Source organism: Hippoglossus stenolepis, chromosome 5, assembly GCF_022539355.2.
Source record: "Hippoglossus stenolepis isolate QCI-W04-F060 chromosome 5, HSTE1.2, whole genome shotgun sequence".
Classification (NCBI taxonomy): domain Eukaryota; kingdom Metazoa; phylum Chordata; class Actinopteri; order Pleuronectiformes; family Pleuronectidae; genus Hippoglossus; species Hippoglossus stenolepis.
In genome coordinates, this window is record NC_061487.1 from 646,449 (window position 1) to 664,729 (window position 18,281).

An 18,281-nucleotide genomic window follows, 5' to 3' on the forward strand; every position below is an offset into this window, starting at 1 on the left:
CTAATTTGATAACAATTACAAACATTGTCTTATTTATGAAAAATGTATACCTTTAACATTAATCTTGTCAAACCTACCTATAACCTATGTCATTGACCTTGTCATCCAATTCCAAGGGGAGGGGTTTCTGATTGACATATGCCCCACCCTTTCTGTGACCCCCATGAAGTCATGTGATTCCAGTCACATGATATCCATGCTAACTTATAGTAAAAGTGCTGTTGACTAGATTGTTGGAACATTACTCAATGTCCCAGATTACCCCTATGTGAAAAACTTCAAGGGAAAACTGGGAGATGTGCGGTGGTAGAGTCACACAGTTTTCAAGATCCTGGCCTTTGCATTTCCTCTCCCAGTCCGAAAAGGTATGTTCCTACAGTCACCAGAAGGGGTGGCTGTGGCTCAGGGATTAGAGCAGTTGTCCTCAAGAGAGGAAAAAGAGAGGATAGAGGGGAGAAAGACTGGAATGAAGGACAAACTGCAGAGAGAAGTGAGGGAAAGGATAAGAACGGATGGGGGACACAGAAATGGGAAAGGGGAGGATTTCTCTGTTCATGTGTTTTGTTCTTCTTGAAGAAAGCAAACAGGCTTTCTTGCTTTACGCCTTATCAGAGCCCATCTTAACAGAACGGTGCATGTGTGTCACCACATCTCTTGTCCTTTCCTTCAGATTTCCCTTCTAGCCTCAAACTCTTCTACTTTCCCATCTGCTAGTTGCTTACCAATCCAATATTTTGGTGTTTCATTGTAAAAATGTTGGTTTAGCTGATGACTGTGTGCATCATTAATAACATTTAATTTGGGCTAAACTCTAAAGCTGCTGATGCACTGACCTCCATAGATCCTCCGTATTTTCTCCAGAGGAGGTGCATGTGTAAATGCAGAGCCTGTGCAATTTTTGCAGACATTCTTCGCTTGTCCCCCTAGTATAAAGTCCATAGAAAGCCCAGAGAAGTAGATGTGTGAACAGAGCAAGGAATTGAGTGAATCCAGTTGTTAACACTATAATAATGAGTTAACGCATATTCCTTTTAACGCCACACATTTTTTTGAGGGGTGATTAACGTGCGCACGTTCTGTGATAATCAATACGTTTGTGAAATCAGGAAGCGATGGAGCAGTAAAGTTGTGGATGGCAAGCAGAAACAAGCCTCAAATGAATAAAGATAATGGTCTTTTGAATGGCAAGTTCAGCTTCAAAGCCAAGCCACATGGTTCTCTCGACAAGAACAAAGTTATATGCATTTACTGTCGATGTGAAATGAGTTACCACTGGAGTACGACAAGTCTTAGATACCATTTGCTGGCCAAGCATACAGCTGATGCAAAGAGCCCTACTCCCCCTCGCCAAAGGCAGACCAAGCTGGTTAGTTTGCAACGGAGACGCATGGACAACTCCACAAGCAACAAACTTTCAACTACAGCTACAGCTTGCAGGCAGAGTAACATTGTCAATATTCCCATCTGTTGTTTCTTGTTGGGCTTGAGTTTGCCATTTATGCTTTCAGCATATGTTTTGAGCATGCAGTACCTTTGAGGATATTCTGGAGAATATTCTGGACATTGTTTGTCTTTGTTTTGGATTGTTGCAAAAATAAGAAACGTATATTTGTAACAACTAGCAGGTTTCTGCCTGAGGACCTCAGGCTGCGCACAGGCTCATGAGTGGTTATAACCTAATGTGAACCGAATGCAAGTGATGTGGGCCAATAATGAGAATTTCAGTTTTGTCAGAGTTCAATTGAAGGAAATTATTTGACATCCAGTCTTTAATATCGTAGAGACAGTTAACTAAACGGGACAGGTTTGTAGGGTTGTTGGGCTTCACTGGGAGATATAATTGTGTATCGTCTGTTATTAGCAAACTACTGACTACAAAAAATATTGAGATACAAATACATGTAGGCCAAGTCTGTACATTCGGATTAGACTGGTATGATGTCCTTATAATAATCAACATGAACCTTTTCTCACTCACCTCCATGTCACCCGCTCTCCCTGCCCTGACAGCATCCTCATTCTCTCCTTCTCTCTCTCCCTCTTTACTCTGAATGCACCACAGTGAACATGAAAGAAATATTATCAGTAAAGAGGTGGTGTTTTTGGCCATTATGTTCTCGAATAAATCATTTAAAATTTCTGATCTGAATAGCAATGATTATATAAGTTACACAAGGAAGCATTAACACATCTCGTGCACTAGTAAGCCGCTTACTGGTACTCTTTTCCACACTGTTCTCAACTCACTTTTCTTGTTTTTAGAAGGAGAAAAATGTCTTGTCAAGGTTTGTGAAGAGAGCAGATGGACCCAAAATGTAGGAGCGAGGCAGGAGGTAGATCCAATTCAAATAACAGAATTTACTCCAAATAGTTCAAAACAAGGAGCAGGCCCAGGAAGAAACAAAAGGCAAAACTCAAACTGTCCATGACAAGAAAACAAGGCAGGAGATACTGGAGACAAAACTGACAGAGACTAAGACCATGACTTAACAGATGACTCAACAAAGACAGAACTGAGGACTTGACCTAAATACAAACTGAACTGATGACAAACTAGAGACAGGTGGCATGGGACAAACAGGTGAAACAAATCAAGGCAGGAAGTAAATTGAACAGAAACACTAGGGAGATCAGACTTTCAAAATAAAACAGGAAACACAGTGGAACACAAATCTAAACACAGAGTGGAACACAGAGTGGAACACAGAGTGAAACACAGTGAAACAAGGAAACACAGATAAGTCCAGAATCATGACACAAATTGTGATTTGTGAATATGGGCTATACAAATAAACACATTAATTGATGATTGATTGATAATTCTATGATACACATTGTTAACCTTGTTTAAAATATGCAGAATGTGGTCATGACATGACATGTCGTTTTTTATAGGACTGTCTTCATGTGCAGTATTGACTGTCACAGTTTTTTCCCATATTAACATTTTATTTAGATTAAAGGGCCTCGTAGAATTTCAATGTTTTGCCGGGAAACAGGAACTTGTTTTAACATCAGTGTACGTTATCCAATCTGCACCAAACTTTACAAGCCTGACCACAATCTACATGCCAACATTTAGTCGTAGTCATAGCGCCCCCTAATGGCAACAATAAATGACATGTTTTATACTGTGATGTACTCTTCCTAGCAGGTTGACCACATCCTGTTGAACCTAAGACCCTTTAGTCGTGGTCAATGATGAGAGCTTAAAGGAGTTGCTGATGCCATACAATGAAACTTGTGAGTTTTCGTCAGGGACAGGCAAATCTCCATGTCTCGTAATGAACCTTCAAGTAGCTATAACTTTTGCTCCAATCACTGTCAAACTTCACGTGTGTAATAAGGGTCCTGACCTGAACATATCTTTATGCCAATATGCAATAATAGTCACACCGCCCCCTAGCTGGGACAGGAAGTACCATGTATTATACTTTGACATGCAATGCCTAGCTTTTTCATTTGATCCACCTCAAAAATGGTCAGGGAAACCTTGAGATGTTGGTGATGCCATGTTGTTACACTTAAGCCTTTACATTAAACAGCGATGGCGTGACGTGCGATGGAACGCTAACAAACAAGAAGTCGACCCTATTATTGCTCCGATTGTTGGGCCTCATTCACCAATATTTTAAATCTTATATGTGTTCTTAACAAGTCTTTCTAAGAAAACCTCATGTTCTAAAACTGCAGAGTTCTTTGCATCTGTGTTCTTATATTGATGTTTGCCATGTGATTGTAAGTTAAAAGCCCATGTCAGTTTTTCCTAACTAGCATAGGCAAACGCCTCGCCAATGCCTATAAAAGGGCATGGGACTGCAGTGCCATGTGCACACACATAAATCACAGAAACTGAAAAACACCATTTAAGAAGCCAGGAGTGATTAAACGAAAATCTAAAGACGGCTCCGCACCGGACTCAAATTGTAAAAAAAATTGTTTTATTTTGTAGTCTCAACATGAAATACCACAAAAAAATTATACATGGAATACAGTTACACGTTCAGTGAAAGCTGTATCGAGAGAAAGTCCCATAATTGAAATGAAAAAAAAATTGCCGGATCTCTGATTTCTAGTCTAAATAAATATTATCAAACACAGACGAGAGAGAGGGAAGGGTAAAGAAAGGTACACAGAGTTATCTGAGCTGGAGCAGTGCAGAATTGGAAACACAGCACTGCATAATATCGTTGTGGTGATCCACTTGTGCAAATGCATATGAGTTGTGATTCTTAATGTGTGCAGTGATTATTTGCCCCATGGGATTTTAGCTTTCCTTTTCTGTGTGGGTTTAATGGTCCTAAGAGTAGTAGCACCCTTTAAATCTTTCCTGTGTATATTTGCTATTTACATCAAGGGATTCGTCAGAGCCTCATCCCTTGCACTTTCTTAAACTTGCTATTGCCTAGCTTAAACTGACAGAAACACAAGGGGATTGTGGTCTGAATACACAATGACCTGTTATTTATTATTATTTTCATGTAGGGCTGGGGCAAAGCATCGACGTCATCGATTACGTAAATACGTAGACTCACGGAACTAAATCTAACTAAAACTAAAATGAATTAAATCCTGGCAGCACACGGTAGTTTACTTCTCTCACTGAACAAGAGAAAGTGGGAGCAAAGTGAAAAGTTAAAGCTGTTTAATTGTTAATGTTTGTTTAGATATTTTAGGAAATGGGGAAATCTTTTAATAATTTTTTTCTAAAATTAAGCACTTTATTTTAAGATTCCTTTTTCAAAAGCCCTTTATTTCTACTGACCTTATTTTACTTGAAATGAGAAAATACTATTTATTTTATTGCTAGAATACACTTCAGTTCAGTGTGAAAATTAATAATAAACATTTATACTTATCTTTATATAATACTTTATCAGTTTTTGACTTCATACAGACATTGATACAACTACTAGGCTACTTCAAGATTGTTTTGTTTTTTTGATATACTGCTAAACTTGAATTTACACAGTGTTGATATTCCTCCAGAAAGTTACTTTGGTTTATTTTGTTGTTGGACAGCTTAATGTAGATTGATATCCTCCTTTTACTTTAATGAAACAAGCTCTTCTACAAATTTTATTTTGGAGAGATATGGGACTGTAAAACCACTTCAGACTGGGCTATTTTCTGTTGTAGAAAAATGCCCTGTAGTGCATACTTAGTTTTTGTCAGATTTGTTTGTATTTAACAGAAGATTATTAAATAAATATAAATGACACAAGTTTTTAAAATTGTATTTTTGATAAATGCATTATTATATTAATCGAGTAATAAAAAATAATCGTTAGATTAATCGAAAAATGTATCATTAGATTAATCAATTAATCAAAAAAAAATCGTTTGATTTATCGATAAAAAGAAAATCTATAGGTGCATTCCTATATTTATGTCATATACAGAATGTCAATAAATTGTCTATTTTTTGAGCCGTCAGCCTCCTGTCCCATTTATTCTGGACATATTTGGTGAACCAGATTGGAAATAAACAGGCATATTAATTTCCAGCACAACACATATGTGAGAGTGTACGTCTTTGTCCTCTCAGTTACCAGGACACTCCAGCTGGCCCAGGGAGGTTTGTCAACACTAATCCTCACTAGAGTGTTTCTGGGGCAAGAGGTGAGCCCTCAATGGGTGGTCTGCCAGTTTCAATGTTTCTGTTTCCTTTCAGATTTTCTGTTGTTTATTTTGCTCCGTACCTGTTTCTTTGAGTTTTCATATAATTCATATTATATGATTAATTCACATAATTCATTAATTGAGGTTAGGTGGCCAAATACGCTACCAGAAACAAAAATGTCAGACCTCAGAATGAACACTTCAGTACAGAGGATAATTGATAAAATGACAATCTTAATTATATAAATAAATAATCACATAATCAGTGTCCTGGGAGTGAATTAGGCAGGAGAACCGTTTCCACTGAGGAGCACCTGAACTGCCCACACTAAATACATGTCACCATAAGAGATGTCAAACACAGAAGCAAATCACTGCAGACTGCATTAACATATCCCACTTTACACAGTGAAGTCACATCAATACCACACAAAGGAGTGAGAGGCCAATTATTGCACATACCTTCCTGGATCGAACCAGGAATAATTATTATACATTAAAATACGCAACTTGCCTGGCTGGGATCTGTCACGTTGGCTGGGCTGTCTACTAGTTGGCTGCAATACTCATGTGTGTGAGGGACAGGGTCAAACTCAGTGCAGCTTATATTAACCGTATTTGAGTTGAGTCTGTTATGTTTAAAAAAAACTGAAAAGCCTGCCACTGGGGTCCAGTTTTGTCTCGCGCAATTGATTTATACTGAAGTAGGATGATTTAAACCTGAGACAATTTTGGGAAACAAGAGTTTCCTTTCCTGTGGTCGCCTTGTTGTCCCCATCTGGTTCCAACACTCAGCTCTTTCAGTTTAAGTGTCTACTTTTGCAGCTTTAATTGATGATTTGGGCTGCTCCCTTTTTACCATACACCTTGCATGAAGCCAGCGGCTGACAGGCTGATACATGTTAGATAGTAGGGCTGGGCAATATTGAAAAAAATCTTATCATGATCATTTCTTTCATACCAGTCAATATCGATATACGTATATCGCAATATAAATCAAATCATCTCCACTGCACTGAGATACATTACGATGCACAGTGACTCTGCTCCTCTGATGTTTTCTAATCACTTACTTAGAACTGATCAAAACTTGCTGAATTCATATTCATGTTCCTAGATAAACAGGGCGTCGCTTCTTCTGCAACAATGAAGTTAAAGCACTGCAGGAGTGTGAGAGTGTGTATGTATGTGTGTGTGTCTGCTCGTTTCTTTCCATTTTCACAAACTGACTGATAACCTAATGTATTTAACTATTAAGCGATGATGTGGGATCATGAGTCTTGATTGTTCCTAATAACTTGTGATCAGTGCTGGTGTTTATTGGTAAAGTGTAAAGTGTGTGCAGATCAGTGTGGGGGTGAAGAGGAAGCAGAAGCCGACACAGGATGACCGGACCTTTAATGTGCGTCTGTCCTGGTCCTTAAGCAGCAGTGGTTATAATAATTCAGCGGTGGAAACTCGCTAAAACAATGAACGTAGTGGAAAACATGAATCGATTATGTTCAGTCACTGCATCGATGCAGAGTCGTCCACCTCTATGCTGGAGCCCAAACATTAACACGTGCTGCTGCCGGCTGCTGCTTCCACACTCTGTGCTGTATGCGTCAACCTAACCTGACGTGGCTGTAACTCTATTCCAGCCACATGATTGGTTCAGCGCAGAGCTATTCTCATTATCATTGGCTGTTCGTGTTGTCAAAACATGGATGGAATAAGTTCTATCGACTTTGTATTGACCATGTCTTATATTTCTATCGAGGAAAAGTTATAACGCGATAATTATATTTATCTCTTTATCGCCCAGCCCTAGATATGTGTTCACTTATTAATTTTCCACAATATTTACTGTGTAAAGACAAATATTCAGACCACAAATTTACATTTGAAGAAAATAAAATGCTTTTTAGTAGGCTATTGATCACGGTGATAATGTTATTGCACAATCCATATAGCTGTTCAATATCACACCAGTTATTTCTATAACACCATGTACCGCCCCCCTACCTCTGTAGGATTGTAATTTAGTGTTTTGCTTGGTTGCTTCATTGTAGAGCTAGCTGTGTGCAGTGCTCTTTGCTCTGCTGTTGTGCGTTCTCACGTTGTCTCCCTCTCTCTCTCTCACCGCATTCGTGGCCTGTCAAAATATCCATTACGTTTTTACCATCCTTGTCAGACAGGCAGAATTCAACACTGTAGATATCACTGTAAGCATCGCTATGACAACAGTTCTCAGCTGGCATGCACACCCATGGGACTAAAAGTTCTACTAAAAGGTACTTTTGGTTGAAACTGGGCTATCCTTCTGCACTTGGCCAGCAGTCAGCTGGCTGCAGATGGGTTTAACCCTTCTCTCTGTTAACCAATAAGAACACATAAGAAGTATCATAAGTGAGATTCCTATTTTAAGCAACACAGTGATATGATTGATATGATGAGCTTGGTGTTTGTAAAAAAAAGTATTGAATGTAGGGCTGAGCGATAAAACGATATCGATAATTATCGCGATATAACTTTTCCTCAATAAAAACTTAAGACACGTCGATATAACTCATCCCGTCCATGTTTTGACTGACCACACGAACAGCCAATGATAATGAGCATAGAGCCACGCCAAACCAATCATGTGGCTGGAATAGAGTTACACCCAAATCAAGTTAGGTTGAGGCACACAGCACAGAGTGGCGGAACAACAGCAGCACATGTGTCAATGTTTGGGCTCCTGCAGAGAGGAGGATGACTCTGCATTGATGCAGTGACTGAACATAATCATGTTGTCAGCTACATTCATAGTTTCAGCGGGTTTCCACCGCTGAATAATTATAACCAGTGCTGCGCAAGGATCAGACAGACGCTCATTAAAAGTCCGGTCGTCCTGTGTCGGAGTCTCACTCCCCCTCTGACCTGTGCTCACTTTAACAATAAACACCAGCACTGATCACAAGTTATTAGGACACAAACAGGACTGATGTTTACTATGTTTGTTTGATTCTCTCTAGAGTTTATGAGACACACGTTTAAACCTGCTACACGAGACGTAACTTGACGCGCACAGACAGGACATCAGAGTTAAGGTGACTGGAACAATACGGAGTCATGGACCGACATCATCGATTAATAATTAAATACATGTGATTATCGGTTCATGTGTGAAGATGGGCAGAGACGAGCGGGGACACACACACACACAGAGAAGCACAGGATGATTGTACAAGCAAGTCAAATCTGTTTTGTGCAATATCAAAAAAACGTTTGACATAAGAAGAACACTATACATAAAAACAGATGTGCAAAAAAGTTGTTTTCTGGTGATTTATATTGCGATATATATCCAAAAAATTATCGTGATAAGATGTTTTCCCATATCGCCCAGCCCTAATTGAATGTAATGTTTTGAATGTTACTTAGAATATCTTCTGCTTTCCAGGCTCACCACTCCTCCTCTTTGCCAACCGACGTGACGTACGATTAGTAGATGCAGAGGGTGTGCGGGGTGAGTCGGCCATTGTTGTTAGTGACCTGGAGGATGCAGCAGCAGTGGACTTCCTGTATGCTGAGGGCCTTATATTTTGGACTGATGTTAGTGAGGAGGCGATCAAACAGACCCACTGGAATAAGTCATCAAACTGTAAGACTATATGTTGTTTTCTGTCTGTTTATTCTACTTGAATAGTAAGGAACAAATGTAATGTAATGCACCTTCCTTATTATCATCATTTCACACTGTATGATTTGTGGTTGCAGCCCTTAAAGAGGCACTGGGAACTGGTCAGACAGTGGTAGTGTCTGGACTGGACAGTCCTGATGGGCTGGCCTGTGACTGGCTGGGGCGAAAGCTCTACTGGACAGACTCAGAGACCAATCGGATTGAAGTGGCCAACCTCGATGGCACATCCAGAAAGGTTCTGTTTTGGATGGACTTAGACCAGCCCAGGGCTGTCGCTCTCAACCCTGCTCACTGGTAAATACACAAACATTTGTCTTTCTATAGTTGTAGGGACACTAACCAACACAATGCATTTCTTAGCCTTAATCCTAACCTTAACAATCATAACTAACTCCAACAGCAGTGTTCTGCATGAACGCGTTCACGTGAAGCAGCCAGTCAGTGAAATGAAGGTCTTAAATAGTCTTAAATCTACCATAAATTGGTTGCAACGTATTACATTTGCAGACGGTGCCTTTAAGGCTGATGGGAATATTGTCACGCAGTGTCCTACCGGAGACACTGCCAGTGTAATTTCTTCTACGCTGAATATTAATTATTCATGTGCGCAGAGCACGCCACAGCGCGACAAAATCCCGGAGATTGCAGAGATCACAGCTCCACGGCAGGGGGAGAAGGCACACATTACCAAGTCAGGTGCAGACACCAGGGAGCCATGCACAGCTTCACTAAGTCAACTTAGCTGAGTAAACTACGTCAAACCAAACAGAGCGCTCAGCCATCTTCTCCAGCTCTACATACATTTACTAAGATTATAAAATGCGTTGTTTTTACCCAGACTGAGTTTATACACGTGTCCAATTACACTGTGTGTGTGTGAGAGAGCACTGAAGCTTTATTGGCATACATTACCATAATGTTGTACAGCAAAAAAAAAAATAAACAAACAGATTTATAATAAAAGTAACAACGATATTAAAAAGAATATAACAAAAAGAACATAGACATGTGTGTGTGTATGTTTATATAATGTGTGTGTGTATGTATAAAGTAAATTTATTTTTAAAACATTTCTTCTAATGTCCTCATATTTTGAGCACTCTGTCAGGAAGTGTTACAATGTTACTATAATGGTGACTGTCCTCCAGCTGATTAGAAAAAGCAAAAGCATAAAAACTCAAAATCAAAAAGCCACTGGGGCACCTGAGGAGTGAATCTTATGCAGGGAATAATTCCATTGTCCAGTCTGGCGTCACGTTTTGTGTGGTTTATTTTAAATATTTTAGCAAATAAACAAACTAAATGCAAAAGCGTCTGCTGTCTCTCTTGCCCTGGTAAAAAGACATGAACCCTTTCCGGTGCCTGGCTGCCTTTGCCCGCTTAAACATATAGAATATATCACCTGGTGCTCAGTACCTTCAAAACAAAAGCATAAATAACCTCACTCAATGTTATTATACTGATATCTTATTGAGCTCATTAATATGTTAACATAAATTCTCTTCCCTCTTAAAGAAAATGTTTCGACAGATTTTGGGTCTTGAATAACATTCATTAGGGTCTTAAAAAGGTCTTAAAAAGCATTTAATATGACTTTTACAATGGTGCAAGCACCCTGAAAAGGTCCTCATGAATATGGTTTTAACCATATTTGGTTTCCACAGGCCATCTATCTTGAATAACATTGTACTTTTTACATGTCTAAGATGTACTGCTGCAGACACATTAAAAGAGGTAACAGGCCTCTTCCATATGAGGAACATGTAGATGTGCCTCAACCTCACCAATCATATTGTAAAAATGTCTTGTATTTTTTTCCATTGACCAGTTATACAAACTAATTCCACAAATCAAATTTTACAGTAAAAATGAAATCTGATGTGATGGATCCTGCAGTAAGATACCGTATATGATCAACTATTGATCCACCTCGTACATTTTATCCATTACAGTTTTGGTTATGCTGTTTAGTTATCCTGCTTTGTGTGTAACAAAAATAATGTTCTGTTTTAAACCAGACCTGCTTATTGAAAAAAATGCAATAAATAAGATCAGTGTGTGAAGGAATAGACCAGTGGTGTATGTGCCAGAGCCAGATGTTTGGCATCTTTTCTTGGCTGCCAGGCACAGGGATCTCTGGAACGCTGAAAAAATAATTTAATAACACCAAATACTCGACAGGTGAGGAGGGTCGCTCACTCTGTGTGCGTCTAGCCGGGCATTGTGCACCGTGGCTTGGTCAGTGGAGCCCGCGCACTCCTCCTGGCTCTCTGGCCGGAGCGAGATGGAGAGAGAACGACAGAAGGAGAAGAGAGAGAGATAAGCCTGAGAGACACGGTGAACTTGAATGGATATAATTGTACCACGGGCCGGAAGTGGCCCGCAGGCCTTGATTTTGACATGTCTGGAATAGACCACCACGTTTGGGTTTTTGTGGACAATTTTCTCTGAGGGCGGTGACTTTCGCCCATTGGCTGGCTACTACATTAGTCCTGATGCCAATCTAATAATCTTGAAATAAAATAATGTTATATAGTTTAAACAATAGCTAATAATCCTAGCTGACATGAGTCATATTTGAAACTGAGGGTGTAATGGCTAGTATGTATTAGCTGATTGCAGACATGCACTGAACTCTTGAGATCCTTCTCAGTTTCTCCAGAGGCGGTATATGCATGAATGCAAATGTGTGAGCCTCTAGAGTCCTTAGAATGTCTGCAGAATCCAATGTGAGAACACAGGAGGGGATCCACAGCTGGATTCACCATGAGCGAGTGGCAAAAAAATAAAAAATAAAGTAAACAAATATCTGCGGATTAAGGAGCAGAGCCATACACATAGCAGACACAGACAAAAATGTCAAGAGAGTTTGTGGTGATAAGAGCCAACATCGATGACGATGCGCTGTAAATAGAATCACCTGATCTCCGCAGTGAGTATAATACCTTACATCCTGCCTCTGCCTGCTGCACCTTCCCTCACCTGAATCCTTTGGAGGGTTTGTTAGTGTTGTGAACAAGTCTGAGCAGAGAACCTCCCGCTATGTCGTGCATGTGTGTAAGTCAAACTGCGGAGAAAGTCCAGATTCAATTCTCTGGACATGAAAACTGCTAATAACATGAAGGCAAAGAGTCACACTGAAGTCATTATAAAATATTGTCTGCTCTGCAGAGTTTCCTTTCGCTGTGGTTTGAATATAACAGTGACTTCCCTCCTGTCTTGCATACATTTTGTAGTATCAGCAAAGCCTGAGCTCTTCAGATGATAGATTTACAGTTGTGGGTAGATTCAGTCCGTAGAATGCAGTACAGCAGGAAAGAGCCATAAGTGATATTTGATCTTGTTAGCCTGTTTTTTCACTCAAATTATTTATGGTTGTTTTAACTGTTTTCATTGTGGTTTATAATACAGGAATATCCCCCCGTAACGTCTATTTCATTTTTTAAAAGAAAAGACACTGTACTTACACCAGATGTTCATTGACCTCCTGAGTTCAGTGGACTATATCATTTCCTTGAACTAAATTTATAACATTCCCTTTCTCTTTCCTGTATTGCCGAAGCATCTCAGCTCCAGAAACAAATATGCACAGCTAACATTTAGATACATACAGATTACAAAAACCACAGGGCGTGTCTGTGTTTGGAGTTGTTTGCATATCTGTTAATCATACTGTAACTGAAGCTCAGTGGGTGCAGGGCAGGCGGGAGAAAAGAGGAAACAGCAGCAGGGGACAGTAAGGTACCTGATGTCAGGTTGAAATAACTGAGAGGACTATCCCTTTTCAACCCTTTTAATTGCTTCTCAGAATGTGATACTTGCCAACCCAGCCTTTAGAAAATATAGAGACCAAAAGCACAACCTCTGAGAGGTCATAGACACTCATAATACCTGTAGGTGAAAACAAAGGTGATATAAAGCATAATTTGGGGGTAAGACCCACACTGTCCTTTTGTAGTGTCTTGTAGTTTGTGAGTAAAATGTGACAAAGGCCAGAACTGGGTGGCTGTGTCTGAAGGGGTAGAGCGGTCGACCTCTAACCAGAAGGTCGGAGTTTCGATCCCACTCTTCCCCATCTGCATGCTAAGGGTGTTTTTGAGCAAGAAACTGAACCCCAGATCGCCCCTCTGAAAAAAAGTGCTGTCCATAGATGTGCTCTGTGTGAATGGCAAAAACGTGCTTTGCGTGGTCATTAAGAATAGAAAAGCTCTATATGAATACAGACCATTTACCATAACTACAAAAATGGGATTCAGGTTGGTCCTGTGTTTTAATAAAGCATTTTAATCCAAATTTATTTATTTACTTTCGTCAGCATTTAAAATGCATCAGAAACAGAGTGTACATTAGCAGTAGCATATAAAATGGAATCATCCGTATTAAATTTTAAATGACTATTTAGACTAGCAAAGATTATATTATTTTTTGGAAGGTCTATTGGCAGCAGGCTGACAGCAGCATTTATATGCCACATCATTATTGCTTTACCAAAAGGGAGAAATGATCAAGGAACAGCTGGAAAGGAGAAGTTCAGAAGAGCAAAAATTGAAAGCAGTTAACCACTTGAAATCAGACGTCCAAGCTGATAAAAAAAAAATAATCTTCTGTTATTTCAAACTGAATTCTTTGTCATGTAAAACTTTTCTTTTACAAGAGAGCTGTGAATAACAAATCCTTACAGGGGGTGGCACAATGGAGCAGTGGTGAGCACTGTCGCCTTACAGCAAGAAGGTTCATTGGAGGTTAATTGGAGACTCTAAATTGACTGTAGGTGTGAGTATGAGCATGAATGGTCATTGGTCTCTCTATAGCTGCTTTTAGACATGCACAAAACTCTGGCTAATCTCTGAAATTGTCCGGAGGGGCTGTATGTGAGAACACAAATGCCAGTGTCAAAGGCTCCAAACACTCCTGTTGCCATACACGTGGAAGACACCTTTTAGTGTCTTGGGTGTGGTAGGTGTCCCGTTGTGGGGGAGTGGCCTTAAAGCAACACTGGAAGACAGAGCCCAATCCCATTTCACCCCTTGGCCTTGTTTTCGAGGGTTATCTTGCCCCTTGAACACCCCTTGGCCCTACCCCTTCGCCCTTCCATTTCGTTTTTCGCGTTCACGTGTAGGGGTAGGCTGTCCCAATACCTGTTGGGAAGGAGGGGTAGGGCTGAGGGGTAGGGCTCTATACCCCTCCAAACGGAGATTTTTCAGACCCTCACTTCAAACAGAGGGGTGCCCAGAATGCCTTGCAAATCACCGGCAAGCTGGGAGAGAGAACCACAAATGTAGTATTTTCTCCATTAATAAGGATTTAAAAATTACAATAATGATTGTAATATCTTAGTTTAATATAATTTCACGGCACGGTACGGCAGAGGGGTGAAATGGGATTGGGCCAAAGGCGGTAGTGGTTAAAATCTTCCCTTACGAATTGGGACAGCCCTTCAAGAGGCCATTACATCATCAGTAGTCGTCGTGAAACCCCAACACGTCATCAATAGTCGATGCGAAAATATGGGATTATCATGCAAAAAAAGATCGCTAGTATGCTAACGCTAGCGCGCTCGCGATATTTTTTTTAAGGTTGTTGTGCTGACCATAATACATTGAAATGATATTATACTAAGATATTACAATCATTATCGTAATTTTTAAATCCTTATTAATGGAGAAAATACGACATTTGTGGGTCTCTCTCCCAGCTTGCCGGGGATTCGCAAGGCATTCTGGGTACCCCTCCGTTTGCAGTGAGGGTCTGAAAAATCTCCCCTTGGCCCTACCCCTCCTTCCCAACAGGTATTGGGACAGCCTACCCCTACACGTGAACGCGAAAAACGAAATGGAAGGGCTAAGGGGTAGGGCCAAGGGATTAGAACAATGTTGGTTTTTGGTCATTTTCTGGGATGTTTTAACAATAAGACACCAAATTGGAAGAAATTAAGAAATCAATTCTTGAAACTAACCTCTTGTCAGTTCGGTTCAGTTTCATTTAGATCATGTGAGTTTTGTCTTGCCTAAATGTGATAAAATTGCCTTCAGGGACAAGCTAACAGATGCTCAGTCAGTTAAAGTCAGTTCTTTTCAGTCAATCTCCCTTCTGTTTAAATTCATTGAGTCATATCTGATCTTGTGAACTTCAGGAGTGGAGTACAAATTGTGGCATACTCCACCTTTTTCCAAGGTGCATATTGAACAGAAAACACCTCTTTGAAGATAAAACCTCCAGCAACACATGTAAGGTGCCAAATAAGACCCTGATAATGGCCATACGCTAGAAATATACTAATCAAGATATAACAAATTGCATGTGTCAACACTACATCTAGCATTTGATTGGTTGGGGAATTTTGACAGACTTGTTTCACAAAAATCCAAGTGCAGACGCTTCATGCACACACAGAAGCAGCATGAGAAGCCACTGAAAATTTAATTAAAAAGAATTGTAGAAAGCCAGTATAACCAAGGTGTGCCAACCATGTTCAGACATGGTATGGTGAATATTAAAATCAGTTGATTCACACTTATTTCCCTGTTTTTGTATTATTGTATTTTTTATTATGTTTTTCATCCAGCTACATGTACTGGACTGACTGGGGAGAGGAGCCCAGGATAGAGCGTGCTGGCATGGATGGCAGCCATAGGTAGTGTAACTTAATGAATTGTAAATCAAGTGTCATTCTTTGGTCTCTTCACTTTGTTGCTTGTGTCTCTAACAGGAAAGTGATTGTAAACGTGGACATATACTGGCCCAACGGTCTGACTATAGACCTGATCGAGGAGAAGCTGTATTGGGCAGATGCTAAACTCAGCTTCATTCATAGAGCTAACCTTGATGGATCAGCACGGTATGGACCTTTGTGTATGGAAGAGAATGGATTTAATTGTGTGAACTGTGCCTTTGCTCTCTGACAGTAGATGGTAGACTGATGTGGAAGAAGAAATCAAACTCTACAGGGGCTTTTTCATTGTACAGAAATCTAATTGTTAATGTTATCTTTTTTGTTCTCCTGCCCAACCAATTATCAACAAGGAGCATTGCATGGCTCTAGACTTTGATGTTTAAAAATTTGAGAGGTATTCACTGTGGTTGTTGGTTGATTCAACACATGGTACACAACAGGTTCTAATGACAGACACACAGAAAGGGCAGGTAAAGAGGCAAAAATCATCCAAAACTATTTGGATGATTTTTTGATGGTCCACTGGCCAGTACAACACTTGGTACTATGTTGTGATGTTTAACCCTCAGCCTCATACACCCTGCCTGGAGTAATATCCCATAAGCACCACCACACTTACGAATAATTACACTACACTTGCATGTACATCCATATCCTATGGCTAGCCTCCACATACCAAGCTTTGCAACACTGACAAAACTCATATTATTGAAGTTACACTCTATTTGGTATTTGCGAAACTAAATCACTGAAGTGAAAGATAGGTCACAAAACTATATTGTTACATATTCTTGCACATTTCTATGTATATTGCTATTATCAATACTGATTAAATGTCAGTAAAAACTTTCACGTTAATTTTTTAAATCATAACCGTATCAGGCCATCATGTGAGGAGCGGGCGAAAATGTTACCGGCTTCATGTGCACGCTCCTCTTATCTCACTGCGTGTGTCGTTCTGAGCGAGTGAGTGGGGGCGGGGCCCCGGGGTCGTCTGTGTTGTAAAGAAAATCAAGTGATCTCTGCAGCAGAGTTAATATGTAACTTCCTGCTGCACCCAGCTGCTCCAGCTTTTGCATGAATAATGTGGGGGATTTGTTGCTGTTGTGAATGTGTTTGTGCAGCAAACCTCCCTGTGTGACAGGTAAACCATGGGTAAACTCCAAAGCCAATTCTCCAGATTTTACCAAAAGGTCATGCCTGAAAAGGCTTTTCTTCTTTCTTTAGGCATAAAGATTGGGGTTCACTTAGTTTGTACATAGTGTCCTCTGAGCACTTACAGTCAGGACAGTTCATCGTTGTTTCAAAAGGTAACATTTGTAGAACTTACTATGAGGATGTAATGTAATATGTTACCATAAGAACATAACAATTAACTAACAGGGACTTAGGATCAAGCCTTTGGGAACACCACAAGTTGAGCTGGCCCATCAGTGATGCTGGACTCACACGTATGCGTTGTGTTAACGCTTGGGAGTGAGTGTGCCTGTTGCTTAGTGGTGGCATTGTAATCATAACAACAACAGTCACAGTTTCGTGCTTGGTACACGCAACATAGCTGGCTTTCTTGATAACATGTCATTCTAGCTATCAATGCAATGCTAATCATAAATACACAGGAAATAAAATTCACTCAGATGAACATATTCCAGGTTAGCCAGCTGCTTCTGCCTCTTCTTTTGCATTATCTTGATTTGATTGGCAAGCACCTGCAGTTGAGTGTTTGTTTGAACAGGATTTGATTATCTCAACCTCTGCGCAGCGCAAGCAATGCAACACAACAGAATCCCATTGCAGTTCGGCAATCCATGACATCCCCCAATTCAAAGTGAATGAGCAGTGTTTTAGTTGAAGCTGCTTCAGTTAAGTGCGAGCCCAGCTTAACCTACAAAGAGTAAGGTCTCGAACTGTTGGTACTGATCCAGTCTAAGGCAGAATCGCTGTGGGTTTTCACAATATAAGTGCCAAGGGTTAAAGATGGAGTCCATAAACACCTAGCAAGCAGGTCATGGCTCAACTGTGATCTATCCAAAACTGCATAAAATGCCCAAAACATTGTATGCAAACACATTTAGATAAAAAACAACCTTTTTGGACTGTAAGCCTTTAATGGTAAATGGTTTTGTATTTATATAGAGCTTTTCTAGTCTTGATGACCACCCAAAGCTCTTTACAGTACAGTTTTTTACATTCACCCACTCACACACACATTCATACAGTGCATCTATTAGCAGCACTTTGTTGTTCTATGAGGGGCAATTCGGGGTTCAACATCTTGCCCAAGGACACTTCGGCATGCAGATGGGGAAGACTGGGGATCGA

General features: G+C 40.1%; 1 protein-coding gene across 1 annotated transcript in view; it reads left to right on the forward strand.

Moving 5' to 3' along the window:
• The window catches only part of lrp5 (low density lipoprotein receptor-related protein 5), a 65,449-nt gene that overhangs the window by 4,038 nt on the left and 43,130 nt on the right, over positions 1–18,281 (forward strand). Inside the window, exons 2-5 of the mRNA XM_035157325.2 lie at positions 9,047–9,247; positions 9,364–9,580; positions 15,852–15,920; positions 15,996–16,124. Coding sequence (XP_035013216.1) covers positions 9,047–9,247; positions 9,364–9,580; positions 15,852–15,920; positions 15,996–16,124 — 616 coding nt within the window. The remainder of the gene's footprint in view (positions 1–9,046; positions 9,248–9,363; positions 9,581–15,851; positions 15,921–15,995; positions 16,125–18,281) is intronic.